The sequence below is a fragment of the Pipistrellus hanaki genome (assembly GCF_964339955.1).
Source record: "Pipistrellus hanaki genome assembly, chromosome: 3".
NCBI classification, from domain to species: domain Eukaryota; kingdom Metazoa; phylum Chordata; class Mammalia; order Chiroptera; family Vespertilionidae; genus Pipistrellus; species Pipistrellus hanaki.
This window is the reverse complement of record NC_140505.1, coordinates 184,215,191-184,229,577: the sequence shown is the minus strand read 5'-3', so window position 1 is coordinate 184,229,577 and position 14,387 is coordinate 184,215,191. Positions and strand designations below refer to the sequence as shown.

The following is a 14,387-nucleotide window of genomic DNA, read 5'->3' as shown; positions in this document are numbered from 1 at the left end:
GGTGGGCCACCAGTGGGTTTGACTGACAGACCTTCATTCCCTCCCCTCCTCTCGGGCTGACTACGGGGATCGGGGACCGGGACAGTGGCACTCGGGCTGGGCTCCCGGCCATACTGCCGCCCCCGAAAGGCCCTCCACCAGGAAGGGGTGCCCGAGTCCCCCCCTCTCTGCTGGGGAGAGAGGGCAGGCCAGCATCTCACCCACAGCTCACCGGGATGGGCACCGTGGACGGGGTGCTGGGGAGGGTCCTGGCCAGCATCCTTGGGGAAGGGTCAGGAATGAGGGGGAAGGGACCCCTCCCTCCGGGAGGGAAGGGAGCTGAGGGCAGTGCTGGCCCACCTGGTGGTTCTGCCGAGGACAGAGGCCCGGGGTCTTAATCCAGGACCCTGCCCCCATTTCCTCTCCCCCGCCCCTGCTCTCCACGGGCCTCCCCCCTCCCCTGCTGGAGGAAGCTGGTCCCGGGGCTGGGTGGGAAGGAGGGACCACAGTTGCCAGCATGGTGGGTGGATGGAGGAAAGCGTTCACAGCAGGGGGTCCCCGCCCCTACAGCCCTGGGCATCTGACAGTCCTTCCCCCACACCCCTCTTCACCAGCACCCCTCAGCAGACAGCACAGCACTGAGGGCACAGGAGCAGCGAGGGAGAGACACAAGGAAGGGAAAAGAGAGGCCCCCTCTGTCCACCATGGCTTCCCTGCAGCCCCAGAGCGAGCACAGCCACCCCACCCCCACCCCCACCCTGGCCCAGCTGGGCGGGGGAGGGGGAGGCACAGAGGGAGCTGTGGGACCCCACACCCAGCTTTCGCCCTCCACCGCCACCCCTCCCTGCCCTGGGGGGTCTCAGGACCGGATCAGACACAGCGGGGGCAGGGAGGCCCTCCCCTCGAAGAGGAGGAACGGAGGGTGGAAGGGCGAACAGGGACCCACCGGGAGGATCAAGAGATGCCAGGCGGCGGGCGGGCGGGCGGCGGGCGGGCAGCCGCGGCGGCGGAGACCGCGGGGCAGCCGGGCGGCCAGCTGGATGCTCGGCCCTCGGCCCTCTGTCCATCCAGGGCGGCTCCTCTCTGGGCGGTTCTGAGGCCGGCGGGCGCTGTTAAAAAGCTTTTTATGTGTGTGTGTGTTAATCACATGATTGCCGTTCACCTGTATTTCGAACAAAGACAGCTCACTGTTTCAAGGCCCCGAACAAGAGTCTGGGCACAGGGAAGAGAAGGGAGGCGGGGGGAGGAGGGTTGGCAGCGCCGGGGGTGGCGTCGAGGAAAACTGGGGGGAGATTGTCCAAGGCCGGCGAGCGAGAGAAAGAGAAAACCCTTATCAAACTCCTAATTCACTGGGCTCCGCGGCCCCAGACACACTGGCCCGATTGTCTGGCTGGTTGTGTGTGCGAGCGTGTGTGTGTGTGTGTGTGTGTGTGTGTGCGCTCCGATGTCCGCTCCCCCCACCCCCAACATGCCTTCGCCTCGTGTGACTGCCTCATTGTGTCCCACTGCCCACCCCCTCCACCCCCGTGGCCTTTCCCAAGCAGGAGGCCTGGACCCCCTTTCCAGCCCGATCCAGACAGGGCTCCCTCGGGGTGGCCTGGGCCCCCGCCCAGCTGTCCAGGAGCTCCCAGCCCTACCTGGTCGCCAGGGCAGCCCGCTCCTTCGGCCCCTCCACCCACACCCAGACCTCGGCCTCCGCACCCACCATGGACCAGAGACAGGGTGTGCCTGGGAAGAGAGGCCTAGGAAAGAGGAGAGAACGGGGAACCACGGGGGGCGGACAAGACAGAGACATGGAGGGTGGCCCAGCCAGCCGGGCTGAGGGGGGACGCGGGCAAAGAGGAGGAAGAGGGGCTGGGAGTGGGAGGGGTGCTTCGTGGAAAGCAGGGACTCCCGCACGGTGAGAGGGCGAGCCCCGTGTGAAGGGACTGGGTCCGGGACGCGGGGCCCCCAGCCTTTCAGACCTGCTGGGAGAGGCCCCTCAGCCCGGCCCGGCCACTGGGAGCTGTGCTTCCGTCCACTTGGACCCTCACGGTGACGTGCCCGACGAGAAGGGCCCGGGGTCAGGCCGGGCCGTCGGCACCGGCAGGTGTGGAGCTGCCCAAGGCCTACTGAGCACAGACCCGGGCCTCCAGGAGCTGAGGCAGGGGGGGCTGAGGCAGGGGGTGGCTATTGAGGCTGAGGCAGGGGGAGCTGAGGCAGAGGGGAGCTGAGGCAGGGGGTGGCCATTGGGGCTGAGGCAGGGGGAGCTGAGGCAGAGGGGAGCTGAGGCAGGGGGTGGCCATTGGGGCTGAGGCAGGGGGAGCTGAGGCAGAGGGGAGCTGAGGCAGGGGGCAGTGAGGCAGAGACCGCTGGGAAGCAGCCTGCCCACAGGTGCTCCAGAAGAGTCCCCGCTGAAGCAGCACCCGCCAGCCACCCGGACATAGCAACAGATCCTCCCTGCCTGCTCCCCCACTGTTTGCTCCTTGCCCATCCCACCACCTGAGGCCCGGAGACTGGGGGGGGTCATAGTCAGGCCTACTTTTCCTCCAAGCAACAGGTCCCGACCCCGCCCATGTGCATCCCTTGACTTTCCGGGCCTGACTTACCCCCGTGCCTACTCCTCCCCACCCCAGCTCAGACCCCACGGCGGGCCTGGGGCAGCAGCGCAGGGCGCCGGGTGGGGGGGCCTGGCGGAGGAGCCCTGAGTGTTGGGGATGAAGGAAAGCGCTGGAGGCTCCACCTTCTGCCCTTCCCTCCCTCCCCTCCCCCTCCCCCTCCCCCTCTCCCCCTCCTTCCTTCCCCAGCCCTCGGCGGCGGCAGCTCAGGGCTCAGTCAGTCTCAGGCTGTCCAGCCAGGGTGGTTGGTAGTGAGGATCCAGGCTCCGTCCCCGACGAGGCCGCGGCCTGAGGCTCAGGGCCCGCCAGCCCCTCCCTCCCAGCCCACCGGCGTCCACCCCCAGCTCCGAGCTGGACCGCACACCTTGGGACACGGTCTTCCACTTCCTGAGGACGAGCCCCAGGCTGGAGGACAGGCCCGAGGAGGTGAGTGAGTGCGCAGCCCGCTCCTCCCTCCCTCCCGGCCCAGGCCTGGGACCCCGCCGAGGGCTGGGGGAGAGAGGCTGCCCCCCACCACCTGCCCCCGCCCTGCTCCCCGGGACCCCATGGGGCGGGCGGGCGGGAAGAAGGGAAGGTGAGCGAAAAGGTGGGAAATTCCAGGAGCCTGGATTAGAGCCGAATAAAGGGTCCGTTTTTCTTCCTTTCCATCAACAAACCTCCACCCAAATGGAGGTTTATTAAAAAAAAAAACAAAAAAAAAAAAAAACCCACCCACACCAAGAGACGGTTGGGACCTGGTGGAGCCGTGGAGGCAGGAGCGCGGAGGCCGCGCGGGGCTGGCCTGTGCGCGGTGCGGGGGCGCAGCAGGTTTGGGGGGCGCGCGGGTTTGGGGGGCGCGCGGGTTTGGGGGCGCGCGGGTTTGGGGGGCCGGGCGGCGCCCCCTCGGGCTGCGCCTCGCGTCCCGGCCGCCGCCGTCGGGGCTGCGCGGCCGCCCATCGCCCTCCTCCCTCCCTCCTCCCTCTGTGCAGGTGAGCGCGGGGCTGTTCGCGAGGGGCCCCGGGGAGGCGGCCGAGGCGGCGGCGGCGGCCGGGGGCGCCATGGCGGAGGAGCAGGACCTCTCGGAGGTGGAGCTGAGCCCCGTGGGCTCAGAAGAGCCGCGCTGCCTGTCGCCGGGCGGCGCGCCCGCGCTGGGGCCCGACGGCGGCGGCGGGGGCGCGGGCCTGCGCGCCAGCCCGGGGCCCGGGGAGCTGGGCAAGGTCAAGAAGGAGCAGCAGGACGGCGAGGCGGACGACGACAAGTTCCCCGTGTGCATCCGCGAGGCCGTCAGCCAGGTGCTGAGCGGCTACGACTGGACGCTGGTGCCCATGCCCGTGCGCGTCAACGGCGCCAGCAAGAGCAAGCCGCACGTCAAGCGGCCCATGAACGCCTTCATGGTGTGGGCGCAGGCGGCGCGCCGCAAGCTGGCTGACCAGTACCCGCACCTGCACAACGCCGAGCTCAGCAAGACGCTGGGCAAGCTCTGGAGGTGAGCCCCGCCACCCCCCGGCCTGCCCGCCCGGCCTGCCCCGGCCCCTCCCGCTGCGGGCGGGCTCAGCCCCGCGGAGCCCCTCGGACCCCTCCCCGGAGGCAGCCATCTCCTGCTGGGGCAGGGAGGCCCCCAAAGTGCCCCCTTGGCTTGGGGTGGTGCTGGCTCCCCAGCAGGGCAGCGGGCAGAAAGGCGCCCCCTCGTGGCTGGAATCCTGCGGGTGGCGGGCGGTAGGGCCTAGGCGTCTTCCTGGGGGTGGGGGCCATGGGAGGCTGGCGGGCGGGAGGGTGGCGAAGGGCTCCCAATGAGGCCCAAGGCCCAAGGCCGTCACTACCCACTTACCCGGAGGCCACACTCCCAGGGGGACCACTGCTGCCCGTCCGGTGGCGCTGTGGTGGTGGGGATGCTGGGGGAGCGTCTGGCAAAGCATGGAGGGCCTGGCTGCAGAGGCAGGGAAACTGAGGCAGCCGTGCGAAGAGGTGCGAGGTCGTCGGGGAAGCAAGGGGTCGGACAGGAGCCTTTGGAAGAGGGAGGGATGCAGAGATCTGTGGCCCAGCACCCTGGCCCGTCCCGGCTGCCCTCACTGTGCCTCCTGGCCCCCCCCTCCAGACCGGGGGCTTCTCCCCCCCCCCCCAGGGAAGGGGACACACGGGAAGAGGTGCTCCCACCCGTCCCAAAGCAGCCGGGCTTGTCTCCCTCCCTCTCCCAGTCCGGCGCCATCTTCCTTCCCAGGGCCCCACCCAGCGCTGAGTGACTCCTGCCCCTCCGCCCCAGGCTGGGCTGAGAGCCTGGCCCGGAGCAAGCCCCGGCCCCTCCCTTCCCACGTCCCCCAGGCTCCCAGGATCCACCACTCCTCTGTGCGGACAGCATCCCCCCAGGAGGAAGTCCGCCAACCCCCACCCCCACACCCCCGTCCTGGGCAGCTCAGAGAGAACGGGGGCTCCCGGGTGCGAGCCTGAGGAGGCCCCTGACCCCCCACTAGACTGCCCGCGAGATATAACCCCGAAAGGAAAGGCCCGCAGAGGCCTCCTGAGGGCTAGGGGCGGAGCCCGGGCTCCTGACTCTTCGCCCATGGTCTTCCCCACGGCTGCTCAGGAGGGCGTGGGGATGGGGCAGAGGGGAGCTGTGGCCCTCTGCTGCTGTGCCCCTGGCTGCCCCTCGCCCAGGGGGGACTGGGTCCCAGAGGCCAATGGCTTCTGTGGGGGAAGAAGTAGGAGGACCTCCGAGAGGGACTGACACCTGGCCCGGCCTTGTCCTTGGCTCTGTGTGTGCTGATGGCCTGGTGCTCCCTATCCCCTCTCCGCCCTCAGCCCACAGGTCAGACCCCCTGCCCAAGGTCCACCCGCACCCATTAGGGCTCCGCCCAGGCCAGGGCCGTCGGTGCCAGGGGACTGAACAGAGCCAGACAGACAAGCAGGAGGGAGACCGGCAGACGGAGCGGGCTGTGGGGACGGTGAATGGACCACAGGGGATCAAATAATGAACACAGCAAGAATGGCGCCCCCTTCTCCAAGCACCCCATCACCAAGGGTTTAGGATTGGCCCCCATTGCCCGTCCCTGTTCCCCAGCCCACAGCCCTGGGCTAGGCGCCCTCAAGAGGACTCACTCCTGGCCGCCACTCACGGTGTGAGCACAGGGGCTCAGGGTGCCCCCCGAGAGCCAACCAGGGCGGGGGGGGGGGGGGAATCAGGAAAGCAGGCGCTGCTTGCTCAGGACCCAGCCCCAGGGGTAGGAGGGCGGCAGGACAGTGCAAAGATAGACCGCGCGGACATGTGGGCGGGCTCCCTGGGTCCTGGGTGGGATCTTGAGGGATGTCCTGGGGTCCTGGGACCTGGACTAGGCTGGCTCTCGCCACGGGCTCCTCCTGAGGCCCCCACCCCAGGTCCATGGCTCCCAGGCCAGCAGGCAGCAGGAAGGGGGGTGATCAGGGAGGCAGAACTGGAAAACGGGCCGCAGCCCTGAAGAAAGACAGACAGGACTATAGGGTGCACCCACGTCCTGGCTCCTCAGTGGCTCCATGCTCGCCCGTGCCCACCGGGAAGGGGCGTGAGATGCGGTCACGTGGTGCTGGCTGTATGTAGCTGACCTGCCCAGAGAGAATAACTAGAGCCAGGAGACTGAAAGGGGGGTCACAGGCTGGCGCCCCCCCCCCCATCCCCAGGCCCTTCCTCTGCCCGGAGGACAAATGGAGCAGCAGCCAGTGTCCGCCTGGGGCCCCCAGGTTGGGGTTCCCGGTTTGGGTGGGGAAGCAGCCTCCCCATCCCCTGCCTTATCCTCCCCTCGGAGACCCAGAGGTCAGAGGTGAAGTGCAGGTGCAGAGGAGACAGTTCACGGCTAAGAGCTGTGGGCCATGGGGGAGGGCAGGAGGGGTTGGGGTCAGGAGAGAGCCTAAGCTGTGAGGTCTGAGTGAGGCTGGGTTGGGGCTAGAGGTGGTGCCAGACTGGCTGGTGTCTGGGGGGGCTCATTAGGCTTCCATCAAGGTTAGGGTCCTGGGAGGAGCTGGGAGGGAGGCTGGAATGCAGGGCTGGAATCTTCCCTCTTCAGCCCATGCCCTCCCTCCGCATCCCCTGCCATTTTCTCACTGATTCACACCCACTGATGGCTGGACAGAGGACGCAGGAAAGGTTTGAGCTCAGTGTCCCCAACCATCCAGGGAGCCTCCGTGCAAGCTAAGCTGCTCTTCACCTCAAAAGCAGATCTATCCCCACCCCAACCCACACACACCTTCAGGGCCCGCCCGCCCACTCCCCTGGCCCAGCCTTCCAGGGGCCTGGCTGCGAGGAGGAAGGCACCCCACTCCCTGAACCCCGAGGCCCTGAGCTGGAGTCCCTGACCGATGGCTCAGCCAGAGAGACCCTTGGAGCAAGCTGGGCTGGGGCTGGGCTCAGGGCCTCCCCGGGGGGAGGGGGAGGGTAGAGAAGGGGGAGGGGGGCTAAGCTGCAGAGGAATGCTGCTGCCGGCTGGAGGCGCCTGGTATGACCACCCCCTCCCATCCCGGCGGAGGGCCCAGCTTCTGCTGACTAGGGGAAGAGGGTGCCCACTGGGGGTGGGGGCTGAGAGTGCCTGTGGGCAGAGAACAGAGCTGCCCCCGAAGAGTCCCTGATGTCTAGGACTCCCCTCCGCACCCTCTGCAAGTGCCCCATCCTGCCCTCCTTCCTCTGGGGCAGCCGAGCCCGGCCTGAGGCTGAAGTCCGCGGCAGGGGCAGTGCCTTGGGGCCTGCACTGGCTGGTCTGGGGACTGCGGAGAGGGTCTGTCTGCCCTCCTCCCAGGTCTGGGAAGAGCACTAGCTCCCTACCCTGTCAGCCTGGCTGAGGAGGTATGGCCCCCAGGCTCACGTCCTGCCCTCGCCCAGCCACCGAAGTGAGCAGAATCAGAGTTCCAGAGCTGAGCCGGCCCACCCCCGGGCCTGTCCGGCCTCCCGCAAGCAGCCTCAGAGCAGCACCTGTTTCTCAGCCGCCAGCCCCCACCCCAGGCCTGGTGCCAAGCACTTCATCTTGGCCAGCTCCGCACCTGGTGAAGTGGGCACTGGCACCTGGTTTTGTTGGTGAAGAAACTAAGGCTCAGTCAGAGAAGTGACTTGCCCACGGCCACGTAGTTAGTGAGTAGCAGACTGGGCTCTTCCCCCTCACCACACTGCACGGTTTGGGCATCTCTAGTTCCAGGGAGCTCACCCCTGACGAAGTAGCAAACCCCACTTAGACAGCTTTGTAAACATATATATATATATTTGTGTGTGTATATATATATATATATATATATATATATATATATATATATATGTTTACATGTTAGAGAGGAAGGGAGAGGGAGAGGTGGAAACATTAGTGATGAGAGAGAATCACCGATCTGCTGCCTCCTGCACGCTCCCCACTGGGGATTGAGCCTGCCACCTGGGATCTGACCGGGAATCGAACCATGACCTCCTGGTTCATAGGTCGACAATCAACCACTGAGCCGCACACACCAGCCGGGCCAAACAGCTTTGATGGGAGAAAGTCTTTCCTCTCCTTGAACTGGTGTCTGCCCCTCCTAAGCTCTATTCCTACTTCTGACCCCGCCCCGGGGGCTACCGGGAGCAGCAGGCTGACCGCTCTGATACCCAATCCCTGAGAGATTTGGGGGTGAGGTCACAGCCCTGGGGTTCCCTGGGCCTCCCACCTTCCAGTCTGTCGATCAGAGGCCAGCTCCACGCTGGGCGGCCCTCCGGGGAAGACCCTCACCGCGGCCCCCCGCTGTCTCCCGGCCGCCCGCCCAGGCTGCTGAACGAGAGTGACAAGCGCCCCTTCATCGAGGAGGCGGAGCGGCTCCGCATGCAGCACAAGAAGGACCACCCGGACTACAAGTACCAGCCGCGGAGGAGGAAGAACGGGAAGGCGGCCCAGGGCGAGGCCGAGTGCCCCGGCGGGGAGGCCGAGCCAGGCGGGGCCGCCATCCAGGCCCACTACAAGAGCGCCCACCTGGACCACCGGCACCCGGGAGAGGGCTCCCCGATGTCCGACGGGAACCCCGAGCACCCCTCAGGTGAACCCTGGGCCGGGGCCGGGTGGGGGGTGCTGAGAGCTGGGTGTGGGCAGAGGTGAAGGCTGGATGGATGGCGTGAGAATGACACTCCACGGCAGCTCTGTGCCCGGGGACGGGCCCGCCAGGCTGTGTGGTCACTCCAGCAGGGACCCAGTGCCAGGGAAGGCAGTGGGTGCGATGGCTCTGGCTGATGGAGGGGGCGCTGCGGCTGAGGAAGGGCCAGTGAGGGGGGCCCTGGGGTGAGCTACAGTAAGGAGAGGCGGGTCGGATGGCTTGAGAAATGGGAGAGCAGACAGAAAGGAGAGCGTTGCCTCCCCACCTCCCGGTCTGACGGGGAGACAGACAATAGGGCCTGGATGCTGAGCACATGCCATGCGAGGGCCTGTCAGGCCGTCCTGCTTCCTTCTCGTTAGTGATAACAACAGCTACCGTTAACTGAGCACCTACGGGGTGCCAGGCACGGCGCCAGCTGCCTTGTGTGCCCGCTCATTCAATCGTTCTCGTCTGAGGCTCCTTACGCTCACTGGGAGGGAGGTGACAAAACCGAGGTGATTGCCACACCACTGAGGTCTGAGCCCAGTTCTCTGGCTCCCAGGGTATAGAGCGCCGTGCGGGGGCCGGGTGCACAGACAGTCAGAGCTCTGCGTTCAGAAGGTATGTCCCGAGTCCCCATGTGATCCAGGCCCGGGAGCAGACACTCAGGAACAGTGTGGGAGGAGCAGGAACACACGTGCCTTAGGTACAGGAGGAAGCACGTGCACGCAAAGCCGCCCCAGACCCAGCGGGGCCAGCTCTCTAGGGAGGGTCGCCCACCATCCATCCGGACAGTCTCCAAAAGCACCCAGCCCCCACCTGACTCGGGGCCAGGAAGGCTTCAGGATCGAGGCCGAGCCTTGCTCCTTGGTACTGTCTCTGCTTTCCTGAAAGGAAACTGGTTAGGAGCAGACAGGGTCTGCCAGGTCACAGGGTAAGTGACAGTCCGGAACACTTGGCCCCGCCCTTCCTCTGGTCTGATGGAGGGACACAGGCCTACCTGCAGGAGCTCGGATCTCTGTGACGGATCTCCCGTCCCGTCACACACACATACACACACGCACATGCGCGCACACACACACACACACACACACACACCCAGAAGACCTGGGCCGGGAGATCCACCGCCTCAAAACTTAACTGAGGGCTTGGGCTTTTTCTCAGTCATCAAGGCCCCGCTCAGCTCCTTCCCCTCGGCGAGACCTTCCCCAGACCAGGGCAGGGTGAGTGGCTTCCGCTGGCTGAGCCCCTGCGTGCCCATCATCACGGCACTTCTGCAGCTGCCTCGTGTGGGCCTGGGATTTCCCCAAGCCCCTGAGCTTGTGAAGACAGCAAACTGTTTGATTGATGCCTGTGTCCCCTCTACCTGGCACAGCGCCCCCTATGTGTTTACTGAATGAACATGTGAATGGGAAATGGACCAAGGAGCAGGGTCTCCGTGCCTCCTGAACAAGCGGGAAAAGCCGCTGGAGGAACACTGGGCAGCGTGGGGCGGGACACACACACACACACACACACACACACATTGCCAGGGGGACTGGCTCAGCAGGAAGGTTCCTGGAGGAAGGGGTTGGAGGGACACTGCTGTCTGAGGAGGAGGCACAGGCACACAGTGGAAGGGAGTCAGGAGTGAGGCAGGTGGAGGTCAGCGAGGACGGCAGCCAGCAGGCGGCTGAATGGAGGGCAGGGCCCCACTGGGCCCAGCAGCTAAGGAGCCCAGGGCGCAGGAAGACACAACCTCAGCTGACGGGATTCCCTTCCCAGCGGGAAAGGTTTTTCAGAAGGAGGCAGTCCTCCCAGGAGGGTGACAGGGAGCAGGACCATCTGTAAGGCTAGGGAACTTCAAGAGCCACTAGAGATCCATCCCAGCCGGTTACAAAAATCAGTGCCAACCAGACTGCCCGGGCCAGACGGACAAGGCACGCAGGGGTCCACCCTCAGCTCCCAGAGACCCCTTCTCTCCGCGAAAGCCTCTGACCTGGCTTCCTGCTTCTCTGTCTTCCTCCCACCCAGGCCAGAGCCATGGCCCCCCCACCCCTCCGACCACCCCAAAGACAGAGCTGCAGTCGGGCAAGGCGGACCCCAAGCGGGACGGGCGCTCCCTGGGGGAGGGCGGAAAGCCTCACATCGACTTCGGCAACGTAGACATCGGGGAGATCAGCCACGAGGTAATGTCCAACATGGAGACCTTCGACGTGGCTGAGTTGGACCAGTACCTGCCACCCAACGGGCACCCGGGCCACGTGGGCAGCTACTCAGCAGCTGGCTACGGGCTGGGCAGCGCCCTGGCCGTGGCCAGCGGACACTCCGCCTGGATCTCCAAGCCGCCGGGCGTGGCTCTGCCCGCGGTCTCGCCACCCGGCGTGGATGCCAAGGCCCAGGTGAAGACGGAGACGGCGGGGCCCCAGGGCCCCCCGCACTACAGCGACCAGCCGTCCACCTCGCAGATCGCCTACACCTCCCTCAGCCTGCCCCACTACGGCTCCGCCTTCCCCTCCATCTCCCGCCCCCAGTTCGACTACTCTGACCACCAGCCCTCGGGACCCTACTACGGCCACTCAGGCCAGGCCTCCGGCCTCTACTCGGCCTTCTCCTACATGGGGCCCTCCCAGCGGCCCCTCTACACGGCCATCTCTGACCCCAGCCCCTCGGGGCCCCAGTCCCACAGCCCCACGCACTGGGAGCAGCCAGTATATACGACGCTGTCCCGGCCTTAAAGGGGGCCCTGTCACCTCCCCTCCCAGCCCCAGGGTAGCATGCCCTTCCCCGAGCCCTCGCACCCAGGTCCCCACCCATCTCCGTCCTGGTGGTGGCTGGGGAGGAGGCGGCAGAGGCTGACAGCTGAGGGGAGGCCTTCTGTCTGGCTCACTGCCTTTGATGACCCCACCCCATCCGACCCAGGCGCCAGCCCAGGCAGAGCCCTAGACTTCCAGACTGGGCAGAGGAGGGGGAGGAGGCTGATTTTCGCCCCTAGACTGGACCGTGAGGGGCTGCACTCTCCCCCGGGGTGACCCTCCATCCCAGGACCGGAGAAGGCCCTGCTCCCCCTCCTCTCGGAGGGGAGCACCCAGGGTCGGATGGGAATCGGAGGCCTTGCCATTCCTGTGACTGTTTCCTCTTTCGTGGAGAACGAGGGGCCCGACATAACCCATGCTGCCTGCGCCACGTGCCTCAGTCAAGGCCAACCCTGCCTCCGTGCCGGGAGTGGGCTATGTCTGCCCCGTGGGGGCTGAGGACAGCCTTGAACAGCCTCCGAGAGCATGGAGGTGGGGGGGGGGGGCTCAGAGGGAGGTGTCCTCATGCCCCCAACACCTCCTCCCTCCTGAACAAAGAAAGGCATCCTCTTAGAGACCCCAGTTCTATGCCAACCTGGCTCTTCGTCTAACTGGAAAGAGGCCGCAGGTCCTCCTCCACTGCAGCCCCCAGGCCTTGAGGCACATCCCGGAGGTGAGGAAAGGATTCGGAGACAATTCACAGAGCCTCTCCGCCAGCTCCCTCTCCCCTCACCAGGCTCCGTGGCCCCTGCTCTCAGCCCCACTCATGGGCTCCCCGAGAGCTACTCTGCTCGTGCCCAAACCCTCGGCTCCAGGAGGATAAGGGGCTCAGCACCAGGTTGCTAGCAGCATCTGAAGACACTAAACTCCTGACATGTACATTCTGCCCCGGCCTTCTGCCCCGTGCTCCCCAGTGGTATCCGAATAAAGTATGTAGCTCTGTCTGCCCCTATTTTCCTGTTCTGCAGCCCCCACAATCCACATGTAACTCATTACTGCCCCCTCTTATTTATCTCAGTAGCTCCCTCTCCCCTCCCCCTGCCCTGCTCCTAGGCTCGCCAGCTCCTATTAACTCTGCATTAAGCATTCCCCGTAATAAAATTAAAGGTTCCAGCTACCTGCTTGGTGGGCCTGGCCTGGCCTGTCTCTTGGTCTCTTCTCCCTGTGCCTGTGCTTCCCCGGACACTTCCTGGGACTCACTAGGGGTGGAATGCAAAGGATGGCGAACCCACAGGTCTCCTCTCTGCCGAGGAAGGTGGGGCCTCACGGTGGGTCGGTGTGCTCAGGGGCTGGGGCCTCAGGTGAGAGCTCTTCCCCCAGCCCAGCTGGGCCCACCCTACAGATGGGCCCCTCCCTGGCTCAAGCTGGAACTCGGCCTGAGCGCCTTCCCAGCAGCCCCTTTGGTTGCCCAGCAGAGGAGGGCGAGTTTGCAAAGAATTCAAGAGACAGGTACTTGAGCCGAAACTGGTTTGGCTCAGTGGATAGAGCGTCAGCCTGCAAACTGAAGGGTCCTGGGTTTGATTCCGGTCAAGGGCATGTACCTTGGTTGCAGGCACATCCCCAGTGGGGGGTGTGCAAGAGGCAGCTGATCAATGTTTCTCTCTCAATGATGTTTCTAACTTTCTATCCCTCTCCCTTCCTCTCTGTAAAAAATCAATAAAATATATTAAAAAGAGAGAGAGAGAGAGGTACTTAGAGAGGAGGGTCAGGCCTGACTTCTTGGTGTCTGGCCAGCCGGCCCAGTCCCTTAGGATGTGATGCTGGGCCTTCTCTCTGCACCCCCTGTCCGCCCCCCACCCCCACACACATATAAACACACACTAGGGCAGGGGTCCTCAAACTTTTTAAAGTGGGGGCCAGATCACGGTCCCTCAGAGAGCTGGAGGGCCGGACTATATGAACTACTAATTCCTACTGTAACACCTCGGCTGCGCTCACTGCCCAAAAAACCTGGCGGGCAGGATCAGACTCCTCTGCGGGCCGCATGTGGCCCGCGGGCCGTAGTTTGAAGACCCCTGCACTAGGGTCTCGCCCATCTTCACAGCAGCTGCCTGTGTCTGAGAGTGAACCCGGGATGGCGGAAGTGCAGTCTAACCCTCAGTGCTTACTCCCTCGGAGCTCTCTCCTCAGCTGGATTCCAGGCTGTGCTGGGGGGCAGGAGCCACTCCACCTCAGGAACGGAGGGAATGCTCCACTGATGGGTGGCTCCGATGGTTGAAGTCTTCCTTATACCCAGCTCATAGGAACGGTAAAAGCTTCCACTTACGGAGCACTCCCTGGCCAAGTGCTGTATGTCATTCAAGCCTTTGAGGGAGTAGATCCGGTCTTTGTCCCCATTTCCCAGATGGGCAAATGGAAGCTTCGAGGTTCATGCTAAGAACTGCTGATGCTCTGACTCCATTGAGCTCCTAACCATCATCTGCAGGCCCTACTTCCACTTTTAATCTGAAAGGATGCTTTTCCACTGCTCCAGACCAGCAGCTCCGCTCCCTCACCCACCTCTCACCTCCTCATAGGGACCTGGGGGGGTGGGGTTGGGAGGGGCGGGGAGGATTGTGCCAGGACCTAGCCCAGTCCTCCAGGCGGCCAGACTCCCATCTGGGCACTGCGTCATGTGAGCTCTTAGGCAACCTCACCAAAACTGCTGGCTCCGTGAAGCTTAGTGGTCGCTGGGAACCCGTTCTCATGAACAGCATCTGCTGCCAAGTCCGATCGCCCCCAACCGTGTGTCAGATGTGTCCGGTGTTTCATTTTGTTGTAGATGAATGCAGGATTTTATACTGATCTTTAATAGTTCATCTTGTTGGAATTGACCATTTCCCATCTGCATTAAACCTTTTGGAATCCTGAATACAACTTCCTAGCTCTCCTGTATCTGCAGACCTGAATATCCTATTCCCGTCATTAATAAAAAAAGTTGAAATGAAGAGAAGCAGGCCCTGTGAATCCACTAAATCCTTCATCATTAGTTCTGTTACTACACTCTTAAGACTGGCAATCAATTCTGTATCTATTA

General features: G+C 64.5%; 1 protein-coding gene and 1 long non-coding RNA gene across 2 annotated transcripts in view; one reads left to right on the top strand and one right to left on the bottom strand.

The window, feature by feature from the left end:
* LOC311619007 overlaps positions 1-1,055 on the bottom strand; it is a 35,052-nt gene extending 33,997 nt beyond the window's left edge. Inside the window, exon 1 of the long non-coding RNA XR_014794434.1 lies at positions 926-1,055. This is a non-coding gene — a long non-coding RNA (uncharacterized lncRNA). The remainder of the gene's footprint in view (positions 1-925) is intronic.
* Positions 1,056-2,816: 1,761 nt separating this feature from the next.
* On the top strand, positions 2,817-12,488 carry SOX10 (SRY-box transcription factor 10). Its single transcript, XM_084876821.1, has 4 exons — positions 2,817-3,002; positions 3,545-4,041; positions 8,299-8,564; positions 10,611-12,488. The coding sequence occupies exons 2-4, from the start codon at positions 3,614-3,616 to the stop codon at positions 11,312-11,314; spliced, it is 1,398 nt and encodes a 465-aa protein (XP_084732947.1). The 5' UTR covers positions 2,817-3,002; positions 3,545-3,613; the 3' UTR covers positions 11,315-12,488.
* Positions 12,489-14,387: the final 1,899 nt, after the last annotated feature.